Here is a 13745-nt window from a genome sequence, read left to right as displayed (position 1 = left end):
ATCATTTCTTTCTATTTTTTTTAGTAGAGACGGGGGTCTCACTCTTGCTCAGGCTGGTCTCGAACTCCTGACCTTGAGCGATCCACCTGCCTCGGCCTCCCAGAGTGCCAGTCTTTATTTTTTTAATGGACTAAGAAGAATCTTTTCCTTCCCAGGGTTCTGATTTTTTTTTAAGGTCCATTAACAATATGCAGTCACTGTTGTTAGCATTCTTGTTTGCGTAGCTTTATCAGGCATCCCACAATGTAATGTTGTTTAGATAGGGGTTAGAGAAGCTTGGGGGTTGGTTGTGTCTGCCAACAGGCAGGAGGCCCCCAAAAACGTTTCCCTGATCCGTTAAAGATTTCTGGAGCGTAACTGCTCTTCCTGTATCATCTACCATGTCTACTTCATTCCCTCTTTAACATTGTGAGTAGGTGTTCATAAGCAGATGTCTAGAATTTTTACCTCAAACAGTATTTTCAGTATTCAGAATTTCTATATCATTTTTAGATATTATAAAAGTAGATGTAATGGAGTACGACAGTAAATATTTCTTTTTCTTAAATACTATTATAAAGAAGTCTGAAAATAGTATGTTCCTCCACCTTCCTACCCATGCCTACTCTACTAGTTTAGGAACAATTTTGTTTCTTAATCTGGCCAATTTTTTAGTTTAAAGTGAGAATTAGAATTATAGTTGTTATTATTTGTTCATTTAATTTAATTAGTATAATTCCCACACTTCGAATACTTGTGAAATTTCTTCTTTATAGATACTAGTAGAAGGTTGTTCCATCTTACTTAGTTTAAACTCATCTAGAGTTACTACAATCTAGAAAGTAAAGGTTTTTGTAATATCAGTGTACTTTCTAGAGTGTGAAATGCTCTCTTGGGTTTCCTTGGTCCCCTGTTCTTCTGAGCAGTGGTTCTTAACTGAAACGCGATGTTGCAATCCCCTGGAAAGCTTTTTTAAAAAAGAATCTATGCCTCACCCCTAGCAATTCTGTTTGGGTTAGCCTGGGGTGGGGCTCAGACATCAGTACAGCTCTGCTGTAGATTTTACAGTATAGTCAAGGATAAGAGCTCTGTCCCAGGATAAAATAACTTCCAGACATTCTTTCATTCTCTAGGTGATTAAATGTCATGCCTCCACAATCATGTGAAATTGCCATTAAAAAATTGCCATTAAAGTGGCCAGGCACCTTTGCTCACTCCTGTAATCCTAGTACTTTGGGAAGCCAAGGTGGGAGGATTGCTTGAGGCCAGGAGTTCAAGACCAGGCTGGACAACTTAGTGAGACCCTGTCTCTTTAAAAAAAAAAAACAAAAAAAAAAACACTAAAAAGTTAGCCAAGCCCAGAAGTTCCAGGTTACAGTGATCTGTGATTATGCCATTGCACTCCTAGGTGACAGAGCAGGACCGTGTCTCTCAAAAAAAGAAAGAAAGAAAGAAAAAAGTTAAAGTTATTATATGAAGTCTTTTATCATAAGGCACTTGGAATATTTTGCTTTTGCCTTTGTATTTATACCTGTGAGTAAGTAGCTCAAAAAAGCTGTATGCATTCCTCTGCCAACTTTCCTGTCTCCTTGTCTTAATGATAATTAATCATGAAGTCTCAGTGATAGGGATTTATAGAGAAACTATTTAAGACTATATGTTTTCCTGCAGAAACAGATGTCTTAATCCTTTTGTTCCTTTGTTATTAAGGATTCTTACAGCCTGAGAGAATGAAGAGCTGTGTAGTCCAGGACATCATTCTAGCCACCATAGATCTGAGAGTCCAGTCTAACAAATACAATAGATTTTTCTACATAAATAAAAATTAAAGATTAGCTTGAATAAAGTTAGCTTGACATTCAAGCTAACTTTAAACAAACATACTAGTATAAAGTTGTTCCATCTTACTTAGCTTGAACTAATCCAGAGTTATATAATCTAGAAAGTAAAGGTTTTCGTAGTCTCTTAAATATCAATGCTAAACCTATTATAATATAAATACCACTTTGACAACAGATAAAACTTTTTAAAATGTAGGACTCTTACATTTTGGTTCTAGTATTTGTAAATATAAAATGATAAATTATTTTTGTAAAACTTAAAATTTCCACCAAAAATTCTTAAATGTAACTTTTAAGAATGCATGGGAAACTTTGGCTATTTGACATACTAGAGAAAATAAAATTCATGGTAAAAGAAGGATGAGCAAGGGCTATATAAAAAGCCTAGCTAATAATTTGCAAAGTAAGTTGTATTAGAAGATGTTCTAATAACTTTGCAATGGATGGGAGCTATCGATTTGAGGTAAAATCTGGTACATTGCCTTAAAAACATCAAAGGTCTCCTATTATGCAAACAAGTTTGAATGAATGTATTGTGTGTATTGGGGTTTTTTTAAACAGATCTGAATGTTTCATTTTATAAGCTTGGAAACTAACCCCTTATTTGGTTGAACATATTTTCAATATCTGCCATCACTATATATGTTGAAAGTTCTAGATGGGGGTTTTGAAGAAACGGTTTAAAGTCCCGCCAATATGGCCAGCACCATTTCATAGCTAGTTGTTCGAATTTGGGTACCTTTCCTGCCTTCTCTGCGCCTGTGGTTCCTCAACCGTAAAACAGAGCTAATAGTACTTGCTCTGCTACCTCATAGGATTAAAAAAAAACGATAATGTAGGACAGTGGTTCAAAATGTGGTCTAAGGACCCATAGGAGGTTTTGGTGGGTCTGTAAGAATCTCATTTTTTTTTTCTTTTTATCTTATAAAGATGTTTTATTCCTTTTTTTTTTTTTCTTCGGTACAGTCTCTCTCTGTTGCCCAGGCTAGAGGGCCATGGCGTCAGCGTAGCCCACAACAATCTCAAACTCATGGTCTCAAGCAATCCTCCTGTCTCAGCCTCCCAAGTAGCTGGGACTACAGGCACCCACCACCACACCCAGCTAATTTTTTCTATTTTTAGTATTCTTCTGTTTTTAGTATTTTTAGTAGGGGTCTCACTCTTGCTCAGGCTGGTCTTGAACTCCTGACTTCAAGCGATCCTCCCACCTCTGCCTCCCAGAGTGCTAGTATTACAGGCGTGGGCCACCTCACCCAGCCGAGAATCTTTCTTTTGTTAAGACCAAATTCTCCATATACTTGAACCAAAACAACATACAACAACATATTGAATGCAGGAGTGAATAAAAGAATCCAGCTGGGTTTTTTTTTTTTGAGACAGTCTCGCTCTGTCGCCCCAGCTAGAGTGCAGTGGCATCAGCCTGGCTCACAGCAACCTGAAACTCCTGGGCTCAAGCGATCATCCTGCCTCAGCCTCCCGAGTAGCTGGGACTGCAGATACCCAACACCATGCCCAGCTAATTTTTCTATTTTTAGTAGAGACAGGGTCTTGCTCTTGCTCAGGCTGGTCTCAAACTCCTGAGCTCAAGTGATCCTCCCACCTCTGCCTCCCAGAGTGCTAGGATTACAGGCGTGAGACACTGCTTCCATCCTTCACTTTTATTAATAATTTCTAATATGGTAAATATTGATAAAAAATTATAAACATCTCTTCACAATCTTTAATACTTTTTTAAGAGTATATATGGATCTTGAGACCGAAACGTTTTAGAACTGCTAATATAGGATAATGGTTGAGTACTTCCTATTGGGACAGCTCCTGCTGATAAAAACCATAAACTTGGGGGAAAAAAAGTTCTAAAAAATACATTTGAGAGTTACAGAAACTAGAATGAGGTCTGCAATTGAAAGAGGGGAACAACAGTAGATATGTTTCCATTTTTATAGCTTTTAGACCCAGGGAAAGTCCCAGTTGGTGATACAAGGAGGTGGCTAAAACTGGAATAGTAACCCGTAATCTAATCTTGCTTGAAGAAAAAAAGACAGCTCAGAGTGATCAAATAGCTGGAAAGTGAGGGGGTGTATCTTAGGATGTTGGGGTGGCATAATCACAAATACTGTTTATAACCTATGCTTGAATCTCTTGCAAACCCCTGAACTGTACATGTATGGAGCAGCCTCCAAACAGCACACCTAAGGCTAAAAGGAACAGATTTCAGCTTCTGTCCACCATAGGGGAGGCAGAACTTGGAGTTTAAGTCCAGCCAGGTTAATTGTCTGCAAAAACAAAAACATCAACACTCTTAGAAGGAATATTACAGAATCTAGAGTCAACTATATTAATTACAATGTCTAGGATATAATCTGAGATGACTATAGACAGGAAACCATCACCCTAATCAATAGAGATTGACCCCAAAATGACCCAAAGATTGGATTTAGCAGAGAAAATTTAAAGCAGCTATAATACGTATGCTCAAGGATATAAAGCAGAGAAATAGAAACTTTAAAAAAGAATGAAATGAAAATTTTAGACCTGAAAATATATCTGAAACAAAACATCCCTGAATGGGTTTAACAGATTAGAATTGACAGAGGACTCAGTGAATTTGAAGATAGATTAGTAGAAAATATCTAATCTGAAACAGAAGGAGAAATAAAATTGGTGTATATGAAAGTTCTCTGTAAACTTCAGTGTTCTATATGAGTGTCAGGGTTTATTACTCCAGGTTTTTTTCACGGCCTAAACTCCCCCCCTTTACATATGGACTGACTTCATAGTTTATAAATCAATGCCATCTAAAAGAGTACTCTCAGATTCTTTTTCATTATCTCATTCATCTCTTTTCCACTGTCAGAAAAAGAGATCCCTCTTTTCTTCACAGCTAACTGCTACACTTACACTTTTGATTGCATCGCTTCTGGCTTCTAGAGACTGCTGCTGAAAGGTCTTCCTTTGATCTGTAGCTTCCTCAATGTCCTGTCCTGTCTGTGCCTACGCTCTGGTTCCTAACACCCCCTTTAGTCAGATATTTTACCCTCACTGCTTTCCTGAACTGTTGTCAGAGATCACTTGGAATGTCTTGCTCACCACACTTGAGGGTGTTTATAAGGGGCCTCACCACCGTGTTTCTCTTCACTATTTTGTGCCATTGCCATTTCCTTCCTACAAGGTTCTTGCCTCTCCTTCACCTCCCTCGCCTTTCCTCAATGACAATATGTTTTCTTATTTCTCTTCTTCTGTCTTATTGTGTCTTTTCTGTGCTTTCCAGAAATTCATTCTTAGCTTTTTTTCCCTCTTATTTCATAGTCCCATCTGTACTTGGTTACTTCAGCCTTGTCATTTCAGAGGCCTTATCTCCCTCTATATCCCTGCTCTCTCCAGAGCCCAGTCCCACTTACTGAGCCACTGTGATCACTAAACATTTCTACTCAGATGTCCTTGGGTAGACACCTGGAACTCTCTGTGGCCAAAGTGAAACCTCTCTTACCAAGCCAGTTTCTATGCCTCTTCTCTGGCTTTCTGGGACCCTGCCTTTACATCAATAGCTTGCACATGGCAGTTACTGTGCAAATATGATATGAAGGAGTGGATGAATTCCTCCAGTTATCCAAGGTGGAATTCTGAGACTCACCTTTGACTTGATCTTCGTGTGGCTGACCACATCCAATCTGCTGCCAAGTCATGTTTTGTGTCTGATGTATTTCTTGCATTCCTTCCTTCATTCCCACTGCCATTACTTGGATATTGCAGTAAGCTCCTAGCCAGTCTTCCTTTTTCTATGCCTTTCCCTTACTAATGCTTTTTGTGTTGCTACTTGAGCAGTATTGACTCACAGGCCTTCTTTTGATGGTGATGATGATGATAACTGGCTTTTATTGAACACTTGCTATGGGCCCCACCATTTCTAAATGCTTCTATGCATTGTCTTATTAAATCCATATAACAACCTATAAGGTAGATACTGTCTTTAACCATTTTTTATAAGTGAAACAGACGTAGTGTTGTATCTGAAGACCACACAGCCAGTAAATAGCAGAGCTGGAATTTTAAGTTGATTCCCGAGTCCAAGCTTTAACTACTGTACTGTTCTCCCTCCTACAGAGTAAGTAACTAATCATGCCGTTCTCACTCAAACATCTTACACAGTTCACTTTAAACACAACTGCAGTACCTTTTACATTTAGTACCCTCTGTGAGCTGATGCCATCTTTTGTTATTTCCTTCTGCTTACTTTGGTTTTTTCTATGCCAAACTGAATTCTTCTGTTATCTAATATTTATACCCCTCCCATTAAGTTTACTCATTCCATTTTTTTCTGCCTGTTCATGTAAATCCAATTGAAAGGCCTTATTTTCCATCAGGTCGCCTGTATTTATCTCCCCATTACAGAATGTTTTCTGAACTGCTCTGTGACACTCAGTGCTTTTGCTTCATCTTATAATTGATGTTTGATGTTCTGCCTTCCCTGTGAGCCTGTAATCTTGAGTATAGCACCTGTCGTTTTATTTTTCTATCTCTATGCCTGTACAATGCGTGCTTTCAAATATTTTTTCTTTTTTAAATTTCTGTTTAAAAATATTTGTTGAGTAAGTGAAGAATTTAACTGTTACTTATGGACCATTAACCATAAGATTTTTGGCTTATTGGCGTGCTGTTTCTCATTTCCATATGGTTTAATAGTTCATTATACTAACACATAATATAGAATAGAAAGAGCTGCTAAAAATGTTTATGATCTGAGGGTTTAGTTTTTTTGAGACAATTTGTAAGGCTACTTTAAGGTACTTCAATTTGAACCCTTTCATTGATTCTAAGACATGTTTTTCACATACTGAAATTTCCTACATAGAGGGTTTTTTTTTTTTTTTAAATCCCTGTAAATTGATGGTGTTTTAGAATCAGGGAAATGTGTTAAGTACAATGAGTAGGTGACTTTTAGTTAAATGGCCTCTTGGAACAATACTCACAATTTGGATTTTTTTTTATATTCCTAGAGGATAGGTTCAAGTCTGTAGTTTCTGTTATCTTGTTATTTCTTATTTTATTGCTGCTTAAAGTCTTTTAAAAATGAGGTGGTAAGGGGTAAGAGTTTTATTTTTTTTAATTGGAAGAGGAATGAGGAAAACTATGACGTTTGAAGAAGTAGTGTTTAAAATAATGCATCAATGCAGAGTTAAGTGCAGGATTCCTAAAGTACAGTATTACTTACTTAAAATTTTAAAACACACAAAACAGTACTCTACCTTCTTAAATGTTATATACCTAGCAGTAAGAATATAATGATGTACAAGAGAGTCATAAACACCAAGTTCAGGATGGTGGTTACTTTGGAGGCAAGGTGGGTGGGAGGATAGAATGAGGGAGAGATGTGAGGGAGCTTCTACCATGTTTGTAATGCTTTTTGGTTTTTGTTTTGAGACAGGGTCTTGCTCTGTTGCCTAGGCTAGAGTACAGTGGCGATCATAGCTCACTGCAACCTCAAATTCTTGGGCTCAAGCAATCCTCCTGCCTCAGCTTCCCTAGCTGCTAGAACTACAGGCATGCACCACCATGTCTGGCTAATTGTTTTATTTTTTGTAGAGATGGAGTCTTGCTATGTTGCGCAGGCTGGTCTCAAACTTCTGGCCTTAAGCAGTCTTTCCACCTCTGCCTCCCATTGTGCTGGGATTACAGGCATGAGCCACTGCCTGGCCCCATGGGTGTCTTCATGTGTAACCCTTCTGTTCCCTAGGTTTCTCCAGTTTGTGGGTCATATTCCCTTTGGGAGGTGGGGAGGAATGAAATTTGGGCTCTGGACCTGAGTCGCCTGGGTTTGAATCCCCTGCTTTGCCACTTACTATCAGTGTGACCTTAAGTAAATTACTTGAACTCTCTGTGTTTATTCAGCTCCTTCATCTGTAAGAGGCATTTAGTATTCCCAGAGTTATACTGAGAATTAAACGAGTGAAAAGTGCCTAACATGTAGGAAGCACTATAAAATATTAGCTATTTTTATCATATTATCAATCCCTCAACTGTCTGCTACCCAGGCTACTGCCAGTCTTCAGATGGCTAACCCCATACTCTACCACTGTCCTCCTTAGACCTTGGTCTCTTTGGCTAGTGAGGGAACCTCATTCTCTTTTTCAGAGTCTGCTCTTTCAGAGGATGTTCTCCCAACCACCCAATGATGCCTTTTATTCTACACCTGTCTTCTCCCTAAAGCATCAGGGCTCTCTGCACAGCTAGGGTAGAGAAGATAATGAAGTATAGTCTCCCACCTGCCTGAAACTAGGGCACTCCTGAATGTCCTTGCTGCTCATAGTAGGCCTCTTGGCCAGAAGTCTGCATATTCTGCCTCATGTAGGATTTTCCCCCTGAGACCCAATTGTTCCATCCTGCCTTCTACTTCCTTTGGGAACCTATGTATTTATGTATGTCTGAAGTTGTTGAGATCAGGATTTAAGTTCTTTCTCATGAGGCTCCTGGGCCCCATGTAAATCAGGGGATGTGGTTTAACATCTATTTTAAGGATTCCTGAGCTACTGTGACTGGTAAGTCCCCCTAATATTTTATGATAATCAGGAAGCCTGTGTCCCCTGAGCACCAGAGGATCCCTAAGGAGCAGTGACAGCTCTAGCCCAGCCAAGACACCCTGTTTTGTTATTAACATTTATAGCTTAACATTTGAGTAGTAGTTTCTCTTACAACATGATTTTCACAGACGTTGTCTCATTTAACTCTGAGGCAGGGATCAGTTATCTTGTTTCCATTTTTCCAATGAGGAAGCAGGATTAGAAACATTGTGGTCATATACATAGGAAAGGACAGGCCTTCCTTTTGTTCATACGTCACTCATACCAAGCTACCTTCTTACCAGATGAAAAAGGGTCATATTTTACAGTTCAGCAGAGTTTATATAAGTTGTCATAATGGGGGGTTTTAATGTTAACTAGGTTTGAGGTAAAAATAACAGTATTTGGAAGTGTTGGATAATTTTATTTAAACTTAGGTCTCCTTGCAATTTTATAGATTTGTGTGAACTGTAGGCAATTTTGTAAAAAAATATATATATACATACACACACATATGTATTTATGTTGTCCTTTTTCTCAGAGCCACAATGGACACTGCTAGCCATAGCCTTGTCCTTTTGCAGCAGCTGAACATGCAGCGAGAATTTGGTTTTCTGTGTGATTGCACAGTTGCTATTGGAGATGTTTACTTCAAAGCCCACAGAGCAGTGCTTGCTGCCTTTTCTAACTATTTCAAGATGATATTTATTCACCAAACAAGGTAAGGATGTGTTTTTGTAAATCAGAAGAATTTTTAATATTGTGATTTATATAAGCTTTATTATAATATTATTTTGGAGATTCTTTGTTATGGGGTCACCCTAAGAAGAAAAATTTATAATTTTTTTGTACATCAGTAATTAAACTAAGTGTATAGGATCCAAGGTGGAAGATAATGAAAACAATAATGGCTAAAATTTATTGAAGGCTTATCCCATACCCAAGCATTAAGTATTTATAATATAAATTTTACTGTTATCCCTATTTTAGAGAAAAGGAAACTGAGATTAACTTGTAAGTAACTTGCCCAGTCAGGGTTGTATAACGAATAAGTGGGACTCGAATGTAGATTTATCTGAAGTTAAAGGTCTGTGCTCTTAATCACCAAGTTGTTGATTTCTGTTTCATAACACTTTACTAGCAAGGTTTCAGTGTCATAATTCTACCCACCATATATTCCATATTACAGTTCAGAGGTCATTTGTTTCAAATATTTCTTCAAAGAGTTCTTTTGCTTTTTCAAATTTGGGTTACCCCAAAATAATAGGCATGTAGGGAAAGGGCAGAAAGTGAGTATTCAGATTCTGAGCTCTTGGTGAAGAGTAGTTTTAGTCCATCCTAGGTTGAAAGTGACAGAACACTCTATGTTTTTGTTTTGTTTAGAGATGGGGTCTCACTCTGTCACCCAGGGTAGAGTGTAGTGGCACAATCATAAGCTCACTAAAGCCTCAGACTCCTGGGCTCAAGCGACTCCCACCTCAGCCTCGCAAATAACTGGGATTACAGGTGCAAGCCCTGCACCTGGCTCACTGTATTTTTTTTTAAAGGACCTTACATGAAATATTAATACTTAGGAGTTCAGCCTAAATTGTACATTTCAATATAATTGTTCATTCATTCAAATATTTATCTAATACTTATGTGTCAGGTACTGTGCTAGACCCCAGTAATAGGTAAGTTATATTCTTTGCCCTCAAGAAATTCATAGTCTGATAGAGAGGTAATGGGTGTAAAGCAAATAATTGAGTGTACTTTACCTCTCTGTGCCTCAGTTTCCTTGCCTGTAAAATGCTAGAACAGTATACTCACCCCGTGGGTATTGAGAAGATTAGATGGATGAGTAACATTAAAGTGCTTAGAAAAGAGCTTTGCACTGTTAGTTGCTGTTGTTAATAATGTGGTAAGTCTATCATAGAAGTGCGTACAAGTTAGAGTAGGGTTTCAGCAGCCCTATTTTGAGAGGGTTGGAACAGGCTTTACAGAGGCCCTGGATCTTAAAGAATCAGAAGGAATTTTTCAGGTGTTATAGAGGAATGTTAGAAGGTACATTGCAGATAGAGGGAAAATACGGCATGAAAACATGTAGCTATGAACCAGGCTAGCACATTCAGACAACAGAGTAGATCAGAATGATTGGAATGTATGACACAAAGGGGAAAGGAGGTTGGAGTGGGGGACAGGACAGGTGATGGGCAGCCTTTTCAGCCAGGCCACTGAGTTTCTTCTCTGACCTAAGTGTCAGTGTAGATTACTTTCACTATATTAGAAATGCTACCTTCAGATCAATCTCCTCTGAAAGCTGTGAGTTGGTTCAGCTCTCAAAGCACGTATTGTGTGCCAGGGACAATGCTAAATTAAACCAAAGAGATACAAAAGTGGCTGGCCTGCTATGTGGTATCTGTGTTGAGCAACTAAAAATCATATTAGCAGAACTCTGAACTGATATCCAAAAAAAAAAACAACCCTGCTACAGACCATGTAGATGGGTGGGACAGAGCTAAGAGTGGAACCCAAGAGGAAGAGATATCAGGACTAAAGAAATGGATTGCCATCCTACTGACACCCAGTGCATTGTGACAAACTTCTGCTCCATGGAAGGTAAGCCATTGACTGATTGATTGCATTCTTCCTTGATATCCAACATTTCCTTCAGGTTGTCTCTATTCCAATTTTGCAAGGGGTTTTCTGATTTCTTGTTATGCAATTATTTCCATCTATTACCTGAATTCTATATTCATATGTAAAAATTGAATTTAGGATTATTTTAAAGCTTTTCAAAATTATACCTAGTAATATATTGATTTGTGATTTAAAGAATAGATATATTAATATATTTTGGAAGCAAAAATAAGGTTAGCATAATTTTTAAATATTATCAATTTTAATAGATTATGTTTAAAATTTTTAAACATTTTTATTGTGGCAATATATATAAATATAAAATTTGCCATTTTTACCATTTTTTTAATTATATAATATAGTGGCAGTAATCACATTCACAGTGTTGTGCAACCATTACCCCTATCTATTTCCAAAACTTTTTCATCACCGCAAACAGACACTCTATACCCATTGAGCAATAACTCCTCATCCCTTCACCCTCAGTTCCCAGAAACCTAATCTACTTTCTGTCTATATGAATTTGACTATTCTGGATATTTTATATGATATTTTTCCTTTTTGTCTGGCTTATTTTACTTAGCATAATGTTTCAGGGTTTTCAGTTCATCCATGTTGTAGCATGTATCAGAACTTCATTCCTTTTTCTGGCCGAATAATATTCCATTATATGTACATGCCACATTTTGGTTATTCATTCATCTTTTGATGGACACCTGGGTTGTTTCTACCTTTTGGCTACTATCAATAATGCTTCAGTGAATATTGGTATACAGGTATCTGTTTGAGTACCTGTTTTCAGTACTTTTGGTTATAATACTCAATAGACTGTTAAATTCCTTAAGAGCAGGGTACCTATTTTATTCATTATTTTTCTACCCCCTGGCACCTAGTTTAGGGCACGTCGCTTAGGAGTCACTCGATTAGTGTCAATGTTGAACTAATCAGAATATTTTTTTTTTTTTTTTTGAGACAGAGTCTCACTCTTTTGCCCGGGCTAGAGTGAGTGCCGTGGCGTCAGCCTAGCTCACAGCAACCTCAAACTCCTGGGCTCAAGCGATCCTCCTGCCTCAGCCTCCCAAGTAGCTGGGACTACAGGCATGCGCCACCATGCCCAGCTAATTTTTTCTATATATTTTTAGTTGTCCAATTAATTTCTTTCTATTTTTAGTAGAGACGGGGTCTCGCTCTTGCTCAGACTGGTTTTAACTCCTGAGCTCAAACAATCCGCCCGCCTCGGCCTCCCAGAGAGCTAGGATTACAGGCACGAGCCACCGCACCCGGCCCATCAGGACTTATTGTTGGGCAGTAAAATTGGTATAAAATGAAAGTTTGAAGATTTAAGCTTTTGTGGTCATGTTTCATCAAGGCAGATTGCTAGGAAGAAATTGCTTTAGCCTAAGACTATGCTGTAAACTAAAAGGCCAACTAGGTTATGTTTCATTTTCTGTGGGTCTGTTTTTGTTTTTAACAGTGAATGCATAAAAATACAACCAACTGACATCCAACCTGACATATTCAGCTATTTGTTGCACATTATGTACACCGGGAAAGGACCAAAACAGATTGTGGATCATAGTCGTTTGGAGGAAGGGATTCGATTTCTTCACGCCGACTACCTTTCTCACATTGCAACTGAAATGAATCAAGTGTTCTCACCAGAGACTGTGCAGTCCTCAAATTTGTATGGCATTCAGATCTCAACGACCCAAAAACCAGTTGTCAAACAAGGGCTGGAGGTCAAAGAAGCCGCTTCCAATAATAGTGGAAACAGAGCTACTGTCCAGGGTGACCACCCCCAGTTGCAGCTCTCTCTTGCTATTGGGCTAGATGATGGCACTGCAGACCAGCAGAGGACCCATCCTGCTACCCAGACCTTGGAGGAGCACCAGAAGCCCGCAGTGTCCATCAAGCAGGAGAGATGTGACCCGGAATCAGTGATCTCCCAGAACCATCCCTCATCCTCATCAGAGGTAACAGGCCCCACTTTTACTGAAAACAGTATCAAAATACACTTATGCCATTACTGTGGGGAACGTTTTGATTCCCGTAGTAACCTAAGACAACATCTCCATACACATGTATCTGGATCCCTCCCATTCGGTGTCCCTGCTTCCATTCTGGAAAGTAATGACCTTGGTGAAGTACATCCACTTAATGAAAATAGCGAGGCTCTTGAATGCCGCAGGCTCAGCTCCTTCATCGTCAAGGAAAATGATCAGCAGCCTGACCACTCAAACCGGGGTACCACAGAGCCTTTGCAGATCAGTCAAGTATCTTTGATCTCCAAAGACACGGAGCCAGTAGAATTAAACTGTAATTTTTCCTTTTCAAGGAAAAGAAAAATCAGCTGTACCATCTGTGGTCATAAATTTCTTCGAAAGAGCCAATTGTTGGAACACATGTTTATACACAAAGGTAAATCTTACAGATACAATCGTTGCCAAAGGTTTAGCAATGCGTTGGGCCAGAGATTTCAGCCATACTGTGACAACTGGTCTGACATCTCCCTGAAAAGTTCTCGCTTGTTGCAAGAGCATTTAGAGGTGCCTTGTGCCTTAGAGTCAGAGCTCACACAAGAAAATGTGGATGCTATCCTAGTTGAGTAGCAGTTTCTCCTTCAGAATTTTTATACCAATTCTGAAAAAGAAAATTCACATGGCATTTTTTATTCTTAAAGTATTTTCCTCCTCAAGTTCCCCATTGACTCTTTTTCTTTGCAATTTATCCATAGTTTTAAGGTTGTACA

At 38.6% G+C, this 13745-nt stretch overlaps 1 protein-coding gene across 1 annotated transcript in view; it reads left to right on the top strand.

Moving 5' to 3' along the window:
- ZBTB25 (zinc finger and BTB domain containing 25) overlaps window positions 1-13691 on the top strand; it is a 17404-nt gene extending 3713 nt beyond the window's left edge. Inside the window, exons 2-3 of the mRNA XM_012656173.1 lie at window positions 8919-9098; window positions 12471-13691. Coding sequence (XP_012511627.1) covers window positions 8926-9098; window positions 12471-13605 — 1308 coding nt within the window. The 5' untranslated portion in view covers window positions 8919-8925 and the 3' untranslated portion in view covers window positions 13606-13691. The remainder of the gene's footprint in view (window positions 1-8918; window positions 9099-12470) is intronic.
- The last annotated feature ends 54 nt before the right edge of the window (window positions 13692-13745 follow it).

The sequence above is a fragment of the Propithecus coquereli genome, unplaced genomic scaffold (assembly GCF_000956105.1).
Source record: "Propithecus coquereli isolate 6110/MARCELLA unplaced genomic scaffold, Pcoq_1.0 Scaffold5, whole genome shotgun sequence".
NCBI lineage: Eukaryota > Metazoa > Chordata > Mammalia > Primates > Indriidae > Propithecus > Propithecus coquereli.
The sequence above is the reverse complement of the archived record's forward strand: the minus strand, read 5'-3'. Positions and strand labels throughout refer to the sequence as shown.